This window comes from Malania oleifera, chromosome 7 (assembly GCF_029873635.1).
Source record: "Malania oleifera isolate guangnan ecotype guangnan chromosome 7, ASM2987363v1, whole genome shotgun sequence".
Lineage (NCBI taxonomy): Eukaryota > Viridiplantae > Streptophyta > Magnoliopsida > Santalales > Ximeniaceae > Malania > Malania oleifera.
The window spans coordinates 2,126,583-2,145,585 of NC_080423.1; the positions used below are offsets into that span (position 1 = coordinate 2,126,583).

At 40.9% G+C, this 19,003-nt stretch overlaps 1 protein-coding gene across 1 annotated transcript in view; it reads left to right on the plus strand.

Moving 5' to 3' along the window:
• The window catches only part of LOC131159501 (uncharacterized), a 40,789-nt gene extending 22,400 nt beyond the window's left edge, over positions 1-18,389 (plus strand). Inside the window, exons 6-8 of the mRNA XM_058114462.1 lie at positions 8,818-8,959; positions 11,999-12,169; positions 18,079-18,389. Of these exons, the coding sequence (XP_057970445.1) occupies positions 8,818-8,959; positions 11,999-12,169; positions 18,079-18,270 (505 nt within the window). The 3' untranslated portion in view covers positions 18,271-18,389. The remainder of the gene's footprint in view (positions 1-8,817; positions 8,960-11,998; positions 12,170-18,078) is intronic.
• Positions 18,390-19,003: the final 614 nt, after the last annotated feature.

Sequence of the window (19,003 nt, forward strand, 5' to 3'; positions counted from 1 at the left end):
ACGAGTAGGAGTAGGAAGAAAAGAAGAGGGCTTGAAGGAGAATCATCTCAGAGGGACGCCCCAACTATAGGTGATAGTAAAGCCCTTGCTGGTGAGAACATTGCGGCGGCCCCTCCCCCGGTCGCCATGGCTTATACTGAGACAATTTTTCATGAGCCGACTTGTTCCGCTGCCGCTCTACGCCGAGCGATCCACGTGGAGGACTATGTGTGGGCTCAATGTTCTCTTCCTGATGTTGTTTCAGCGAAGATCCGACACACTTCTTATCAAGTATCGGTTTAGTTTATGCTTTTCGACTGTGTTATTCTTCTTCTTAGGTGGATTTTTACTTATCTGTTCTCCCCTGTTTTTCTCTTTAGCTGGCGACAATGGCCTTGGCGTAAGAAGAAAAGGTTGCTGAGATGTATAGCCAGACCTTGGATGCGCGGGAAAAATATGTAGTTGCTCAAAACGAACTCCATGATGCCGAGGATTAGGAACGGGCCCTCCAGGCTGAAATCGAGCAGATTCGTAGAGAGGAGATTCTCGCGGTTGCCACCGCTGCCGCTGCTGATGCGGCCTAAGCTGCAGTAAGGAAGTATAAGGACTCTTCGCAGTTCGTCCTGGACACTGCCAAAACCTACTGAGTAGGGTTTGGGAGGTGTTGGGAACAAGTGAAAATTGAGCACCCGGATCTTCCTTTGGAGGGCGTGTGTTCGCACAGTTATGGAGGCAAGAGTCCTGACTCAGCAAAGGAGATGGACAAGGAGGAAGAGGGGGAAGAGGAGGAAGCGGAAGAGGGGAGCAAAGCGAGCTAGTCTGCTAAAACTTCGTTTGTAGCTTTGTTCAACTTTATTGAAATAGTATAATTGCTGTAATTGAAAATTTATTACTATGTCGTATGAAAACACTTATGAATAATACTTTTTCTACATATCAGAGTTTCACGTATTATTAATCTTTTTTCCTGTTATGTCTTCCAATTTGTATGTCCTTGGTTTTATCTCCGCTGTAACTCGGTATGGACCTTCCCAATTTGGCTTTAGCTAATGCGAGCCCGACTCTTGTGTGCTAGTTGGGTTCCTCCTGAGGACCAAGTCCCCGGGCTGGAAGTTCCGCACTCTTACTCGAGTGTTGTAGTACGTCGTCACCCTTTGTTGGTAAGCGGCGATTTTTATGTTGGCTTGATCCCGTCCTTCCTCCAGCAAGTCTATTTCCGCCCTGAACTCTTTGTTATTGTGTTGCTCGTTGAAGTATCGGCTCCACCAGGAGGGGATCCCTACTTCTGCGGGGATGACTGCTTCTACACCAAAGGCAAGCATAAATGGGGTTTCCCCTGTTGCGGCTCGTGGGGTGGTGTGGTATGCCCATATGACGGAGGGGAGTTCCTCTGTCCACCTGCCTTTCATAGATTCGAGTCGCGTCCTTAAACTGTATAGTATGATACGGTTCATGTTTTCCACCTGTCCATTGCTCTGGGAATGTGCTATTGACGTGAAGAGTAGCTTAATGGATAGGTCTGATCAGAATTTTTGAAGCGCTCATTGTCAAACTGTATCCCGTGGTCGGTGACTATGGCCCACGGAATTCCGAACCGGAAGACCACCGATGTCCAGACGAATCGAGTTTTATTTCGTTCGGTTATGTGGGCTAAGGCTTCGACCTCTACCCACTTAGTTAAGTAATCGATTGCCACCAACAAGAATTTTCTTTGACCAGTTGTCGGAAGTAGAGGTCCCAAGATATCTATTCCCCACTGGGCGAAGGCACAGGGGTTGGCCAGAGGGGAGAGGGGATTGGAAGGTGTGTGTGGTATTCCCGCTCACCGTTGGCACCTGTCACATTGTTTGACGAGCTCAACCGCGTCCTTTCTCATCGTGGGCCAGTAAAACCCTTGCCGTAGGGCTTTTTGAGCCAGGGCCGTGCTGGCTAGATGGTTTCCACATATCCCTTAGTAGATTTATCTTTGCACGTACTCTCCTTCTTTACTCAGGCAACGAAGGTATGGTAACGATAAAGATCGTTTGTATAGCTCCTGGTCTATTAGTGTGTATCTCGCTGCTTTCCTTCTCACCTTAAGGGACTCCTTGTTATACCCCTGTAGGGATCCATCGCGGAGGTATTGTGATAGAGGCGCCCTCCAGTCCCCCTCGTTGACTTCGGAATGCAATAAGTTAATACTGTACTCCTCGTATGAGAGTTTTACGACCCGTTCTAGGTAAATGGCATCCCTCCATTCCGAGTTGGTTGTTGAGGCCAATTTCGCGAGTGCGTCAGCATTGGTATTATCGGCTCTAGGCACGCGCTCTATATCAAAGTGAATGAAGGCCCTCGCGTATTCCTGGGCCTTGGTCAGATACTTCTTCATTTTCTGGTCCCTAGTTTCAAATTCTCCTTTCAAGGCTCTACTACCAACTGAGAATCACTTGACACCTTGATTTGCGCTACCCCTAGTGCTTTGTTAGGCGTAGACCTGCTAACAAAGCTTCGTACTCAACGTCTTGTTTCGTTGCTGAGAACTTGAGCTTTAGTGCATAAAGAGTCTCGGTACCATCCGGTGTCATGAGGATAAATCCTGCTCCTCCTCCGGCTGCATTTGACGACCCGTCAACGTGTAGAGCCGATACATCGTATCTTCCTGTTACTTCGGGGGGTCTTTCGGCTACGAAATCAGCGAGCACCTGGGCCTTGACAGCAGGCCTTGGTAGGTATTGTATGTCGAACTCACCCAATTCAATGGACCACTTCGTCATTCTTCCTGAACTCTCTGGCTTTTGAAGAATCCGCCTCAGCAGTAGGTTGGTCAGCACAATTATCTTGTGGGCCTGAAAGTAGGGCCTTAGTTTTCGTGCAGCACAGATGATGGAGAAAGATACCTTTTCCGCCGTATTGTAATTCTTTTCGGCTCCACTCAGCACCTTGCTAGTGTAATATATGGGTTGATACTATCTGTCTTCTTCCCGGACTAGGACTGAGCTGATCGCTTTTGTCGTTGAGGCTATGTACATGTATAGGTCTTCTCCTGTCTAAGCTGTTCGAAGGCTTTGCTCTGCTCCTCCCCCCATTTGAATCCTCCTTTTTTTATTAGTGCTTGGAAGAAGGGTAACCCTTTGTCCCCAGAGTAGGAGACAAACCTGCTGAGGGAGGTTATCCTTTCTGTTAAGATTTGGATCTCCTTTTTCGTCCGCGGAGCCTCCGTTTCTAGCAGTGCTCTTATTTTGTCTGGGTTGGCCTCTATACCTCGGTGCGTCACCATGAACCCAAAGAACTTTCCTACTGAAACACCGAACACGCATTTTGACGGGTTTAGTTTCATGTGGTACTTGCACAAGAGTTCAAATGTCTCTCTCAGGTCTTCTGAGTGCTTCTCTGCTTTTAAGCTTTTCACCAGCATGTCGTCTACGTACGCCTCCATAGTTTTTCTGAGTTGATCCTTAAATATCTTGTTTACCAACCTCTGGTACGTGGCTTCTGCATTTTTTAACCCAAAGGGCATCACTCGGTAACAGTATAGCTCCTTTTCAGTGATAAAAGATGTTTTCTCTTCGTCATCTCGGTGCATCGGGATTTGATTGTATCCCGAGTAAGCGTCCATAAAGCTGAGAAGTTTGTGCCCGGAAGTCGAATCTACCATCTGATCGATTCGGGGAGAGGGAAACTATCCTTCGGGCACGCCTTATTTAGATGTATGAAATCTATGCTGGTGCGCCATTTTCCGTTCGGCTTCTTTACTGGAACCACATTGCTTAGCCACTCTGGGTAGTTCACCTCCCTGACGAAGTTGGCTTGCACCAGTTTTGTTACCTCCTCATCAATTAGTTTGATCCGCTCTATCGCGAAACTCCTTTTCTTCTGCTTCACAGGTCGGTGGTTGGGGTCCGCCTGCAGCGTATGTTCTATGATGGTAGGATCAATGCCCAGCATATCTTTGGCAGACCAAGCGAACATGTCCGCGAATTCGTTAAGTAGCTTGCTTAGCCCTGCTCTCAGGGTGTCAGGCAGGCGACTCCCGATCTGCACACATCTCTCTTGGTGGCCGTCTAGAGGTACGCGAGCGATATCTTCATCTACTGTGCTGATTTGTGGGTATTCCCCCTTACTTCTAGATCTTCCACGGTTAAGGTTTCTCTCGCCTCCATTTTTCCTTTTAAGGCCATAACGTAGCAGTTTCGAGCTGCTGCTTGATCTCCCTTGACCACCCCTGTCCCATGCGGTGTAGGAAATTTCATCTTGAGGTGGTACGTCAATATTGCAGCCCAAACTGCATTAAGCAAAGGGCGGCCCAATATGATATTGTATACCGAAGGCCGATCAACCATCAAGAACTCTGTCCACGAAGTAACTTGCTGTGGGGTCGTCTCCATTGTCACAGGCAGTGTGATTGTCCCTATGGGATGATCCACATCTCCACCAAACCCAACCAGGGGGGTTGAGATTGGTTTGAGTCGTTTCTTTCCAATTTTCATCCCTTCGAGTACTGACTAGAACATAATGTTTGCCGAGCTCCTGTTATCTATTAATACACGCCTAACTTTGTAGTTCGCCACCAATAGTGAGAGTACCAGCGCGTCGTCGTGTGGTTGTTGTACCCCTTCTTCATCTCCGCCGTCGAAGATGATATCGTCACCTTGTTTGTTTCTTTTGCTATGTGGTTCCCCTTTCTCTACTGAGAGCACCTATTTAGCGTACCTTTTGCAAGCGCCTCCGCTGTCTCCTCCACTAGCAGATCCTCTAAAGATCACCGCAATTTTCCCTATGACTTGTTCCTCCTTGTCGTTCGCGTTGGGTCTCCTTTGGTCGTAAGGTTCCCTTTGCGGATTTTCTTTCTTGATAAACCTTGATAGGTATCCCCTTTTTTGTCAGGGCTTCAATCTTGTTTCTCAGCTGAATGCATTCCTCTGTGTCATGTTCGTGATCCTTGTGGAATTGGCAAAACTTGGACATGTTTCATTTATGTAAAGGAGTTCGCATGGGGTCGTGCCACAAGACATAATCTTTCTTCCTTATCTACATCAGTACTTCAAAACACGGTACATTTAGGGGTGTATAGGTGGAAAACTTACTGGACTGCCCTCTCGTCTTAGGGCTAGTGAGCAGCGTAGTAGCCTCCTATCTCTTCACGGATTTAGAGGATTCGCCCATCTCTCGGCTATTCCCTTTCCTCTTCAGCTCAATGCGACTTCACCTGGTGTCCATCATCTCTTTTATGTTGATGTACTTCTGCACTTGGGCCATCAACTCCCCTATATCTACAGGTGGATTTTTCCCCAGAGAGTATAGGAAGCTTCCAGGTTGAAGAGTCATGGTCAGGGCTACCAACGCTACCCCCATGTCTAGGTTGCGGACCTCCAGAGTCGCGGCGTTGAAGCGATGCATGAATTTCTTTAGCGTTTCCCTCTCTCCTTGGACCATGCTCATTAGGTGGGCTGTTGTTTTGACAATCCTCCGATTGTCGAGGAAGTGGCCGGTGAACAGTTGTTCAATCCTCGAGAAGGATCCAATTGATCTAGGTCGCAAGGTTCGGTACTAATCTTTGGCACTACCCTTAAGGGTTGCTGCAAAAGCTCGGCTCATAATGATGTCAAGAACGCCTTGCAGCTGCATCAGTAACCTGAAGGTATCCAAGTGGTCGATTGGATCGGAGAAACCCTCGTACTTTTCAAAGGTGGGCATTTTAAATCTGCTCAGCAGTGGGGCCTCCATCACTTCTCTTGTGAAGGGTGGCTCCAAGGACCTTAAAGACGCTTCTCCATAGAGGAGGTTTGTCTTGCCTTCTTTCCTCATTTTTCTATTTGTTCTATTTTCTTGATCCTTTCCTCCAGCTCCGAGGATCTTTTTTGTTGGTTGATATTTATGTTGTTCGCGTCTTTAACCTTTTTGGTAGGGAAAGTTTTCTCTTTGCTCTCTTTTGGTTGATCTATTTTTCGGGGTGGATCGAGACTCACCTGTTGTTGAAGTGGGGCATACCCTTCTTGACTCTTTTGGTGTAAGAGTAGGTTGAACATGTCCTCCATTTTCTTCTGGAAGGCAAGTGTAGTAACCCGACCCCGAAAAAAAAAAAAAGAAAAAAAAAGAAAAAAAAAAAGATATTTTGGAGAAGATATTTTGAAAAGAGATATTTTTAGATATTTATATATAAATATCTTGGAGGAGATATTTATTTAGATTACTTAAGGGCTAAGTAAGGACTTATTCTATAAATTCTCTTATCCTCTCTCATTCTCTCATTCTCTCTCTCTCTCTCTCATTTTCTCTCTCTCAAGGATTTATTCTATAAATTCTCTTATCCTCTCTCTCTCTCTCTCTCTCTCTCTCACACTCATTTTCTCTCTCTCTCTAAGATCCTTCGCCGTTCATCATCCGTTTCCAAAAACGGAGGGTACTGCGTGGATCAGAAGAGGAAACTCTACACTTTTAGTGGATCGGATCGTCGTTTAGGAGAGTTTCGGGTTTTCCCAAGAATCGAGGTAGGAATCTGATCCTAATTTTGATTGGATATTTGGATAGCAGTAGAAAACATAGTAAGGTTATATTCTGTGGTTTTAGGTTTTCAGGATCTCGAGTTGTCGTTTTGGACCGTTTTCGTACGAAGTTTCATTTCGAATATAAGGTAAGGGGAACTTGATTACAACAGCTATTTTGGAAAACTAAACCGCTAAAAAACTAGTTTATGTTATTATGTATGATTTAAATGCTTATTTGTGAAATTCTACCGCGTAGAAATGCCGGTTTGACGATTTTATGGTTTTTGGTAAAAACGAGGATTTCGACGTATGATCTCCAAATTTTACAAACATCTTTATTTGTGTTTATACTATAGTAGGAGAGACTCGATTCCTTTATTTATTTAGTTTAACTATGTATATTGAATTTCTATCATTTAGCGGGTTTTTGTATTAAACTTGTGTGATATATGTTGAAATGGAAATGAATGTATTTTCTATACTACTGATATAGAATATGGGAATGAAATTCCAATTTGTTATACTGACAATGTGATAAACAGAGGCTGGTGATACACCGAGCCGCATCAGTAAACAAAGAGGGGTAAACTGAGTGAAAAGATGCCGGTTTGAACCCGTTGGAATTATTTCTATACTATTGATATAGATTATGGGAGATAAAATCATATTTGTATAAATTGAATTTATGATACACGGAACCACAGCTTGAGAGTCCCGGGAAGGTTGAAAAATACTTTCTTTGCAGGGTGAAATGAAACCACTGTTATATGATACGGTACGATATCGTAGCTAGATGTACACGTGCAACCACACGTACTAAACGATGTGGGTACCAAGATGGTCGGCTAGCAGGGTGAAACCATTGGCTGATATTGGGCCAATGGAGGCAGTCGGATCGTATGTAGGTACTCGGCAGTGTCTGCACGAACAGGGCATTGGACGAGTATCAGTGCACAACCCAAACCACGGGGTAAAACTGGTTATAGGGATATTTTGCTGTTGGTCATCTGATAAATCATTAAATGGTCGAAAGACAGATGTGAGAATTTTGTAATATGAATAATGATATACCTGATGCATTACTGTATTGAAAATATTTGATTTATATTCCAGATGTTGAATGAAATATGCATGTATGCAGTCACACACTGTTGTAACTCCTTCTTCCTTACTGAGAGGTGTCTCACCCTATCTTACAACATTTGTTTTCAGGTCCATCCGTGCGTCGGTCCTAGTAGATAAAAGGACTAGGGAGGTTATTTTGGTTAGCTTACGTAAGCATATAAATTTTTGTACTAAACTTGATGAAAGTCCTTTTTGGAGGGTTGTAATATGACGATTACTCTAAGTCCGAATGTATGTAAATTATGGATGTATTAGTGAACTCTGGTATAAGGCTAGTAGTAATCCCAATGGATGTTTATGTTTTTCCGCGACATTTACATCATGATTATGTATGTTTTACACCTGTATGTCCCTGTTTAGGGCGGGTTGTTTCCATATCTTGAACAAGTATAGGTATTTGATGTATGTGAGTGACACCTGAGTCCGTGTAAAGGGCCGAGTCGTTACAGCGAGGAACTCCTTCTTGCTGACTCCTAAAGGATTTGCGAGTGTAGAGTGGATTGACTAGGCCGACTCTTTTCCGGCAGGGCCAAAGCTAGAGCCGAGTGAGGTTGACATTTTTTTAACGCCGCAAGTGGAGCAGGATGAGTGCCTCTCTAGAGCGGTTCCCACAGACAGCGCCAACTATTGCGGGATAAAATCGGTGATGGCCAATAAGACTGCTCCCAAATCTCCGGTGGCTTGAAAAAGATGGAAATAGAAAGACTTGGAGGACCCGGGGTGTACTCCGAGGGATCACTCCGATGCCTAAGTGAGAGGAATGCTCTGGAGAGGCTGAATGCAACAGTAGAATGGGTTGAATGACTTACCTTGGCTTCTTCCCCACATCCCTTCTTATAGGGGCTCAAGTTGACCCTTGGTTGATCCATAATTATTGCGCAGGAGCATAAATCGCTCCTGGTCATAAAGTGTTTGCGCACATCACTCGACTATCTAAGCCGCTGGCGTGGATCTCTCCTCCTCTTTATTGGGATGGAGTTGATTGCTCTCGTCAAAAGGTTTGACTCGGGGGGGGTGCAGGCTAGGTGTTGACTTGCTCTTATTGGCTGGTTTATTTTAGACATATCAGACATATTAAGCTATTAAATCTTTGTTTTATGACTATTCTATTCCTAGGAATAAGCAAACAAAACCAAAATGTTTGTAATCAGCATCGAGGAAAGAGGGTTTACTTTTGTTGAATATTTACTCCTGCTAATTGCAATTCCATTTTTCAATTATGTGACTATGACCAGATTTCATGCTCCAGTTGTTTGCAGTTAGCGCGTGCATTTGGTGCTTCTGATATTATTGCTATTGATGTTCAAGACCCAAAGTTGCAGAAAGCTAAGCAACTTGGAGCCACCCACACCATAAATGCTCTCCAAGAAGATGCTGCTGAAAAGATTAGAGTAATTACTTTCTGCTTCTTTTTTAGGCTCTTCTATTTATAGAAGTATTGACTTAAAAATGAATGTGCACAGGTGCCTTCCAAAACCTGAACACTCAAGTAGTCCAGACCCTAGAGTATTACTTACATATTCCCCTCCCTTTTTTCTTTGGGTCCTCTTTTTTCTATTTTCCTCTGTTCATCATTGGTTGGAATTTGGTGAGGAACCTTAATTATCTTAAAACAGTAAAATTTACCTACAGGTGGCCCCATGAAGGGGTTGGAATATGAAATTGTGAAATTATTATTTAATTTGGACATATGGAAGACTGATTATGTTGAATTTCTACAAAATTCCTTCTAAATATGGGTCTTTTCTCTGAATGAAAGCATTGCAGCCATTCTGGGAGCATGGTTATCTAAAATTGCTGTTAAAATTCTGGTGGTTTAATATAATTGATTTTAAAGTCTTAAATCATGGTTTAGTGGCAAAGAATTGTGGCTAGATTGGAAACCAGGTGCAGTGATGAATACTCAAAAATTTGTTCAGTGCCAAGCTCAGATTGGAGAAAGAAGTGAGTTGCAAAAAGCTTCAGCAGTTGTGAGGGCTTAACATGATGAGAGGAAGTAGGGAATGGCTGCGAGTAAGATCATCTTGCCAGTTTGCTTATGCAGTGGCTACAGCAAGTTGAAATGGCTAATGATTAGTATGGGATTTCATCAGTCTTTGAAAGAAGGATAAAAGGTCTAACATTGATTGATTGTTCATTAAGTAATTCAGAGTTTGCAGGAAGGCAAACAACTCTTTTGTTGATTGGCAATGAATTGTTCACGTGGCTTATAAATCAAATGAAACACTTCTGCTCTGGACCTTGTGGGGGAAGGAAATAACCCATGGTAAAATCCTTGAGGGCAGAGAGTGTTTTTTTTTATTTGAGACCATTAACAAACAAATGAGATTGATTTCTGTGTCCGGAAGCACCAAAAGTGGGAGAAGCTTCAGGCTGGTGGGCTTTCTTTTTTTTTTTTTCTTTTTTTTTTTCAGGTTTTGAATATGATAGAACATGGAGGGAAGAGTAATGAACTCAAATTATAAGAGAAGTGTCTGCTCTGACTGTGATTGTGGTCGACCAATATTGCTAGAATAGGTGATCCTGTCATTGGGGGCAAGGAAGGATGGAGGAAGAGGTAAGTGTCTTCCAGAGACTATCTGGTGGGAATCATAAGCCTTTGCTTGCTGATATTCTCAATGATACACTGTCAACTTCTTGGGGATTTTCTGGCCAACCGGTGGCCTGAAATTTGAAGGTTTTGTTGATTAACCAGAAAGGGAAGTTGCTTTTTAATTTATTTGGTATAACACCTGGATTTTGGCAGCATATCAAGCTGAAAAGTTTAAATTTTAAACTGAGTGGGCTCAACTCTTCTGGGCCTAGAATTGATATGAAATTTGGGCCCACTGGGTTAACGGTCAAGCTGCTATCTAATTGGACGAGTGTCAAAAAAAAAAAAAAAAACATGCATATCGGTTAGGTCTTTGGGTAGCCTAACCTGAGTTGATGGCTTTGAGCTAGACGGAAGCTGAAAGAATTGACGAGGAAGAGGCTAAACACAAACTGACAAGGAAGGTTTCTGATATTACTATGCTATCAATTTCAGAGCTAGAAGAAATTGTGTAAGTGATGAGGGTTGCTGAAGAGATGACTGGTAAGAAATGTGAAAACAATTGACACAAGCAAAAAGCAACTAAGAAACGAAGGTTGTAATATAGATTATCAGAGCCCTTGGAGGTGTATATTGCAGATCTTTTCTCTCTTCATTCCTTACAGCAAAATTGTCGTGGGCAATGGTTCTTGCATTTGTTTTTGGGCAGAAATATGGATTGGTGATTTTGTGTTTTTCATTTCTTTTCCTCATTTGTATCATCTGTCCTTGCTACATAATGGAGTTGTATTTCTTGCTTGACCTTAGTTCATCACCACCATCAAGAACCTCATATAACCAGTCCTTACTCCTTACGTACACAAAGCTTGAGCAGCCTCTACTTTCCCATTGTTATACTGAAGCTCCTACATCTCTGGTAATTTTCATTATTTCAGCCTATAACCATTGCTGACCTGCATGGAAGCCCCTTTTCTATTGTCTATCTGGCCCACTAGTAAACTTGAAAGATTCCACATCAAGATCTTATATAGCTAATAATATTGGGTTCTTGGTTAATATCTCTGAGGTATCAGCCCCAGTGGCAATTAATGATTAATTAAATGAATATTTTTTACTGGTATCTGTTGCTTCCAATGATGGTTGCTGTACCGTGTGATGATGATGCACTAAAGTTGTGCGTTCATGTGTCAAGCAAACAAAATAGGTTGTTGTGAGCTAATCCAGTTTCATATTTTGATTTTCTTGTTTCCTTGTTGATTATTAAAATCTACGAAGTAATTCCTGTATAAGAATTAAAAATTTGCTCGACTGAAGAAATCTGGGTTATGGCTAAGATCTGGACCTGGAGAAAAAGATCTAGGCCTGGAAAGACATCGCTTTCAGCAATGAAAGGAAAAAAGACAAAGAAAAAAAAAAGGAAAAAGGAAAAGGGAAAAAAAGCATGATCTTGATCCCTCTTACCATTTTTTGGGTTGTGGAGGGAAAGGCATTGAAGAGCTTTCGAAGGAAAGCTACACTCCAGTCCTCTAAAATGGATGGTTCACGTTCACCACTCATTAGCAGGTTTAGCAAATTGCATGTGTTGGACGCTTAACATAATTCTTGACTTTTTGGATACATTTTGCCTAGATGCATTTATAAATTTATTTTGGCAGCACCCCTTGGTGCCATTCAATGAATTCTCCTTTTTCCCAACCAATAAATAAATTTCTACATGGAAATTGAACAAAATATCCAAATTCATTGCTTCTGCAACTATTTCTTGTTCCTTTGAATAATGACTTGAATAAATGCTGCTCAAACTTTCAGCAGGGATATTGGAGAGAATTTTACGATTTATTAAAAGGTGACAATGAAAATCACTGGTTTGTTAATTATGAGCTTAATTTTTGTATAGGAAATAACTGGAGGAAGGGGTGTGGACATAGCTGTGGAAGCTCTGGGGAAACCACAAACATTTTTACAGTGTGTACGAAGTGTACGAGATGGGGGAAAAGCTGTAATGATAGGACTTGCAAAAGCTGGAGCTGTTGGAGAAGTTGATATAAACCATCTTGTTCGTCGACAGGTGTGTAGATTGTCTGCTGATGTATTTTAATTCTTTTTTTGTATTTGCTTAATTAGCTGTAACTTTATATGATTTCACTTGCTGAATTTTATTGTCTCCATAGTTGATAACAGTGCCTCCCCTCTTGATATCATTTTCTCATTTAAGTGTATTCCAAGTTCAAGCATTGTGTCGTGATTACAGTTTAGATGAATACATGATGTTATTAGTGCAATAAATACGAACATGAGAATGGTGCTGAGAAGATGCCATACACAATGAAAAGGAAGTACAGTGATACCCATTAGGACTAGAACAAAAGATTTAAGGTCAGTGGGAATCTTGTCATTTTTGTTGCTTCTATATTATGTAGTGCCAATGCATCTGTGTTGATGCTTTTGTTGGGAATACATGATTTAGTCCTTGTAGTAATGAGGACGGCCCATCCTTACACGAAGGGGATAAAACCTACTTCACGAATTCCAAAAAGAAACTAAATGTATCAATTGCAAGTTTGCATCCCAAAAATATAAAAATCTCCAACAATCCGAACATGGAGAAAGTACTAGAAAAAATTAGGTGAACAAATGGAGACCAAAAATGGTAGGTTGTGAGTTAATCACAAATCAAGAAAAAAACTACAAATGAAAAAATTACAGGAAAAAATTATATCACCCAGGAATTATAATCTCTTAAATCACTGTTCAGAAAAAATTTTTGATCAAACAATTTACCCCTTCTTCCCAATCCCTCTTCAGTCACATTAAATTCAAATTTCAAATCCTGTTGTGGTGAGCAAAAACCCCAATTATGGCGATTCTCATCATCTGCATTGGCATGAAGAGGGGAAGCCATCAAGTAGTGTGAAATATCAATTTGATAGTAACCTGTATGTTTGAAGGTGCCAAATTGCAGAGAACTTTATTGCATATTACGAAAGCATATCTGACTGCATTCTGTTTCTTGTCATAACCTCTAGATCATTCTCATCTTGTTGCTATAAATTTCATTTGAAGAGAATATTTGAGTGAGATTGAGGGGTGAATGCAATATCAAAGAGGGAGAAGCCTTCTTTTTTAGAGGACCATACTCCATAGACATTCCCTTTTGAATATTTTGGGTCTTCTCCATATTTTTGAGAAGGTTTCTGGGCTTAACATTAATATGGGGAAGAGTGGTATTATGGCTATTAATGTGCCTGTTGAGAGTGTCCATGAGTTGTCTACCGAGGTGGGGTACAGTGTTTTGGATTGGCTGCTCTACTATTTAGGGGTTCCATTTTTTTGGTTGGGGGAGGGGGGGGGGGGGAAGGGGTGTGTGGAATCCCAGATCAATTAGTTTTTGGGATCCTGTTGTGAATAGGGTGTCTAAGCGCTTAGATGGGTGGAAGGGTGCCCTTTTTCTCTCGAAGGTAGAATTACTCTCATTCAGGCTTGTCTTTCTAGTATCTTTCTTTCTATTTTTACGATTCCTGAAGGGTTGCTAGCAAGATTGAGAAATTAATGAGGGATTTCTTGTTGTTTGGGGTAGGGGGCTTTAGGTATCATTTGGTGAGATGGGAAGTGGTGTGCAGGTCTAAATGGGAGCGTGGTCTGGGTCTTGGAAATGTGCTGTCTAAAAATATGGCTCTCTTGGCTAAATGGCTTTGGTGGCTCCCGCTCAAGGATGCTTCCCCATGGCATAGAGTTATTAAAAGTAAGTATGGATTAGATGAGAATGCATGGGATACTAATTTGGGATCTTGATGTTCTTCAGAAAGTTCGTGGGAAGCTATCTCTCATATTTACCCACTTTTCATTCCTCATACTAAATGTAGGGGTGTAATATCCATTTAGGGGAAGATCTTTGGTTGGGGAACGTGGTTTTTCCACCTGTTTTTTACTCACCTTTTTCGCTTGAGCTCCAGGCTGGATGGTTCCATTTCTTCTTTTGTTGTTGATCTAGGTGGTCCTTTACCTTCTTTGCTAGTCTTGTTGATTAACTGACAGGTTTCTTTGGAAAAAGGTAGTTGGTCCTGGTCTTTGGATCCTTCAGGGGTTTATTCTTGCAAATCTTTTTGTGAATTTTTTACTAGCTCTAGTTCTTCTTTTCCTGTTTATAAACCCATCTGGAACGCCAAAGTTCTTTTGAAAATTAAGGCTTTTCTCTGATTAGTTGCACTTGATAGAATCAATATCAATAACTTGCTGCAAATTAGGAGACCTTTGAGGGCTCTCTCTCCAGATGTTGTGTACTTTGTCAGAATTTGCATCATATCTTTTATATACATTGTGATTTTGCTTGGAGGGTGTGGAATAAGTTGGTTTTTTCAGTGAATGTTGGGTGCATGCTGGGATTGTGGTGGACTTTTTGGCAGTTTCGCTGGTTGATTTTGGCAGGAAAAAGGAAAGGGCAGCGCTCTGGAAATGTGCTTTCTTAGTTGCATTTTCGGGGCTGTGGATGGAATGCGATGTGCATATTTTTTCAGGGAAGAAACTGTCTTATTTCCTGGTTTGAGAGAAGATTCATTATTTGGCTTCTCTTTGGCGTGTGGAACTTTTGAGGGGGTGAGCTTTTTGGATATTCAGCGTGATTGGCCATATTTGTGGATTGTGAGACTGCTGGTTTTGATTTGTTCTTGTTGCGTTTGGGTTTTCTTCTTTGTTTTTGTATGGATTTTTCTGGACTTTGCTGAGGGCATGTCTTATTTTTTTGGTTGTGCATTCTTAATCTTTTGATCAAATTCTTCTTTTGCTAACAAAAAAGGAAAAAATAAAAAAAAAAAAAAAAAAAAAGAAAGAGGAAGAAGCCTTCAGCAGCAGCCTTGGAAGAAAGAGAGAGTGAGAGGCAGGTATTGCAACACACTTTGAAGCCATTTCCTCGAGAATTATCTAATCAATACGTTAATCCCTCTTGTTTTAGCATGCACTTGTTCAATGAATTGGTTACCTAGGTGCTGTAGTAAAAGCTACATCACTCTTTGACTCTTGGTCGTGCTCCCTTGAAAAAATTAGCTATTTCTCACTTGAGAAATTCCCTCTCTCTCTCTCTCTCCCCCCCCCCCCCCCAAACTCTTTATATTTATCATAGAACTTTGGGGAAAAAAAAAATTTTCCCTTATTTCGAAGAACTAGCAATAATTACATCACTCTATCTGGATATATGGGAGCTTTTGTTGCAGCCTTTAAATTTTGCTCCCACAAAGTTGTAGCAGCCTTCCCCTCCTCAACCCCAATAAAGAAAAAAATCAAAAACTTCTCCACCATCTTTGGACATGTCCATACTATTCAAGTAAACCGAACAATCTATTCCACATGTCCCAAGAAAATGGACAGTGCAGAAATAAATGAGGTACTGTGTCTCAACTTTTAAAACAAATACATACACATCTGGGAATACCTTATAAGGCCTCCTACTCCATAGCAAATTGATGGTGTTCATTCCCAAACAAAAACTTTGATCTCAGAAGGAACCTTTGACTCCCAAGTACAATTGTGAAGGATAAAAGGCACAATGGACATGATATGATGGGCAAAGGACTTGCAAGAGAATTCATGCAATATTATCTGTTAAGAGTACCACTTTACTTAAAAGTTTAAGCTGTTTGTTTGTGGGCCAACAATGTATATCCACATGTGTAGCTTGACAGCACGTGGAAGGATAAAGACGCCATAATATCACCCATTATAGGGAATATAATAATTTTTTAAATACCATACAATAAATGCGGGCAACAAGGCTAGAACTCAGGACGTCTGGTAACCAACTCCGATACCATGTTAGATTATTACTTTACCTAAAAGCTTAAGCTGTTAGGTTGTAGGCCAATAATGTATATCAAGCTTTAACAATATCCACAAACTGTTCCCTAGAATTCCTCCTATCAGAAACCTGACCTCCCTTGGACACAGACAATAAGGAAGCAAGCTACTCCAACACCCTATCATTTAGACCTCTTCTAAAATAAAAATCCCTTCAAACTCTAGAGCCATCATTAGTCAAAAAATGAAGAAGAAGAAGAAAGAAATACAGACATTATGAATTGATGACAGACAATAGAGATGAGGAAAAATAATTTTTGGTGCTGAAACCCCCATCCAAACATCCTCCCAATTTCCAAAAACATTTTTGAGAACCATTCACCAGTTTATATTTAAAGGAATAAAAAGAGGGTAGACTTGCGATATAATTCTCCACAGAATTTCAATGGAACATTTAAGACCCATATTAGTATCCCAACAAATCAGCTATAGGCCAATTTTACTTTTAATCAGTTTGTGCCAATGGGAGTTTTCCTCTAAGGGAAACCATAACCATTTGCCTGAAAGGGCTATCTTTAGACACTGAATTACCAATTCCCAAGCCCCCTCCCTTCTTAGACCTGCACACAGCATCCCAGCTAACTAAATGATCCCTCTTCTCTTCAGCATCTGACCAAAATTAATCTCTTATAACATTTTCAATCTTGTCAGCTGGACCATCTTCTCGGGGAGATATTCTAAATATAGACCAAATAAAAAATGATATTAGAGAGACGAGACATGAATAAGAGTGATGTACCCTCCTAAAGAAGAAAGAGCCCCCTTCCACCCATCTAAATGCCTTGCTACCACAGCATCCCAAAAATACGAGGATCGAGGATTATCACCTAGAGGGACCCCAAGGTAAACAAAAGGCCAATTTAAAACACAACCCTGCACCCTGCTAAAGAATTAGACCCCATCTGCCTATCATGACTCAGGTTAATAGCCCAACTACTATTCTTCCCTAAATTTATCCTGAAACCAGATATCCCCTCAAAGATGTGCCAAATAATAAGAATGTTCAGGAAAGACTGATGAAAATAGTAGTACTCGTTGGCAAATTTGTGGTAGGGACACTATCACCCCCCCCCCCCCCTTCCTCCATGATTACCTCTCATGAATGCCCTATCCACCGCCCTATCTACTCAATGCATCAACCACCAAGACAAACAAGAAGTAAATATGGATAAATGTGTACTATAGACCATATTTGGGAAATCACGAGCTGTAATGAGTTTGGTTACATATGAGTATGTGAATGTTATGCCAAAGTTGGATGAATTGATGGCCCAAGTGTATTGGGTTTGTTATCAGAAGAATATTGGGTCAAATATAATGATTTATGATCTGTTATCATGTTTATTTTTAATCAATAATAAATAATTGTTGGGAGGGATGGTGAGAGTGCTGGCGCTAGAACCCAAAGCAAATATAAAAGGTGGGATGAGAAGTTGAAATCTTGCAGCAATTGACCTTTACAAAGGATGCTCTATTGCTTGATATAGCATGTCGTAGGTGTAATGTAATTTAATATTAGCTTGCCAATTGTGGCAATCAGTCATTTTCAAGAACACTACCATCTATGGATGTTTGCAAGTTGCCAAACCATGTAGATCATGCTGCATGTGTGTGTGTTTGTGATTACTTTTCTTTACTGCATTTGTGTTAGGTTGTGTTGTTGCATTATTACCACAGCCCACGTTCAGGTATTCTGCAACCCCATGTTTGGGAGAGACTTTTGGATTTGGATTTGGTTTTTTATGGATTTGGACAAAATGTAATACAAAACTATATTGAGTTTTGTCCAAATCCACCCAAATCCAAATTTAGGGCCTGAAATTTATACTCCCAAACGCAGTGTTGAATGTTTTTTTTTTCGTTGAAAATTTCATCTGGTCTTATGGAAGCGTAAAGTAAAATATCTGCTGCTGGTTTGTACTGTGTTCAGGTGTTTGTGTGGGATAATTTAAATTCAAACCTTTATTTATTTTATATCAAATTGAAGACATGGTACTGTTTTCGTGTTAATCAAAAGTACGGTTGCTATCTGTAGACATTTTACATTGCCATGCAGAAGTGTAGCTTAGATTTAGTTTGCCATATCTTCTACTTCAGCATTACGGAATTTTTATTGTATTGGCTGAGCAGATAAAAGTGATTGGCTCCTATGGAGCAAGGGCCAGGCAGGATCTTCCCAAATTGGTGAAACTGGCAGAAACAGGTATATTTAACCTTCACTCAGCCGTTTCAAGAAAATGCAAATTTGAGGAGGTAGGCAAAGCGTACCAAGATCTTGACCAGGGAAGCATTGTTGGTAGAGCTGTTGTTGAGATAATGTAGTTTTGTTCATTCCAACAGACAGCTTGACTCCTGAAGGAGAGTAAATGGCTTGTATAAACTCAATGATGAGATGAAAATAAAATTTTCTAATAACCAAACAATAAAATTGCATTTTGGAATTGGAGAACCTTCAATCTTATAGGAAGGTTTTTTTCATAAACATATAGTCAAAAAACAACAAATCTTTAAATTTAAGACTAAATCTACAGTGAAAATACCAAATGCTACATAAATAGGTTTTCTTTTAATGAAAGAATTCAATATTTGCCTTGTTAGGACCAAGCACAAGTCTAAATCATTGGTAGAAATACACAAACAGAAGTTGCAAAAATTATTTGCAGTGTATTAGGCTCAGAACAAAATTTTCCTTCAAATCAACCTGAAAATATTCCTTCAGAGAAGACCTCAAAACCTGTGTGAGGCCAAAAAATATGACCTTTCTAAGAAAATGATTTTGGGGAAAACATGTGCTATCATTAGATTTCAAATACATCATTAGAGAAGGGAAAAGATAAAAGAACTTGCAACACAAAGGGAGCAAATGGATTGTGCACCATAATAATATTGACTTTAGTTGATGCTGTGAGGATTTGATTTCAATAGCATTGGAGGGTAGGCCCTTGCTAGAAAATAAACAAAGCCAGCCATCTTGGGAGGGCCTAGGGTTAGCGTCGAATATTGTTGAAAATATTGTTGAATATTGTTGCAATTCACTCGGTTGTTTGATGGATTG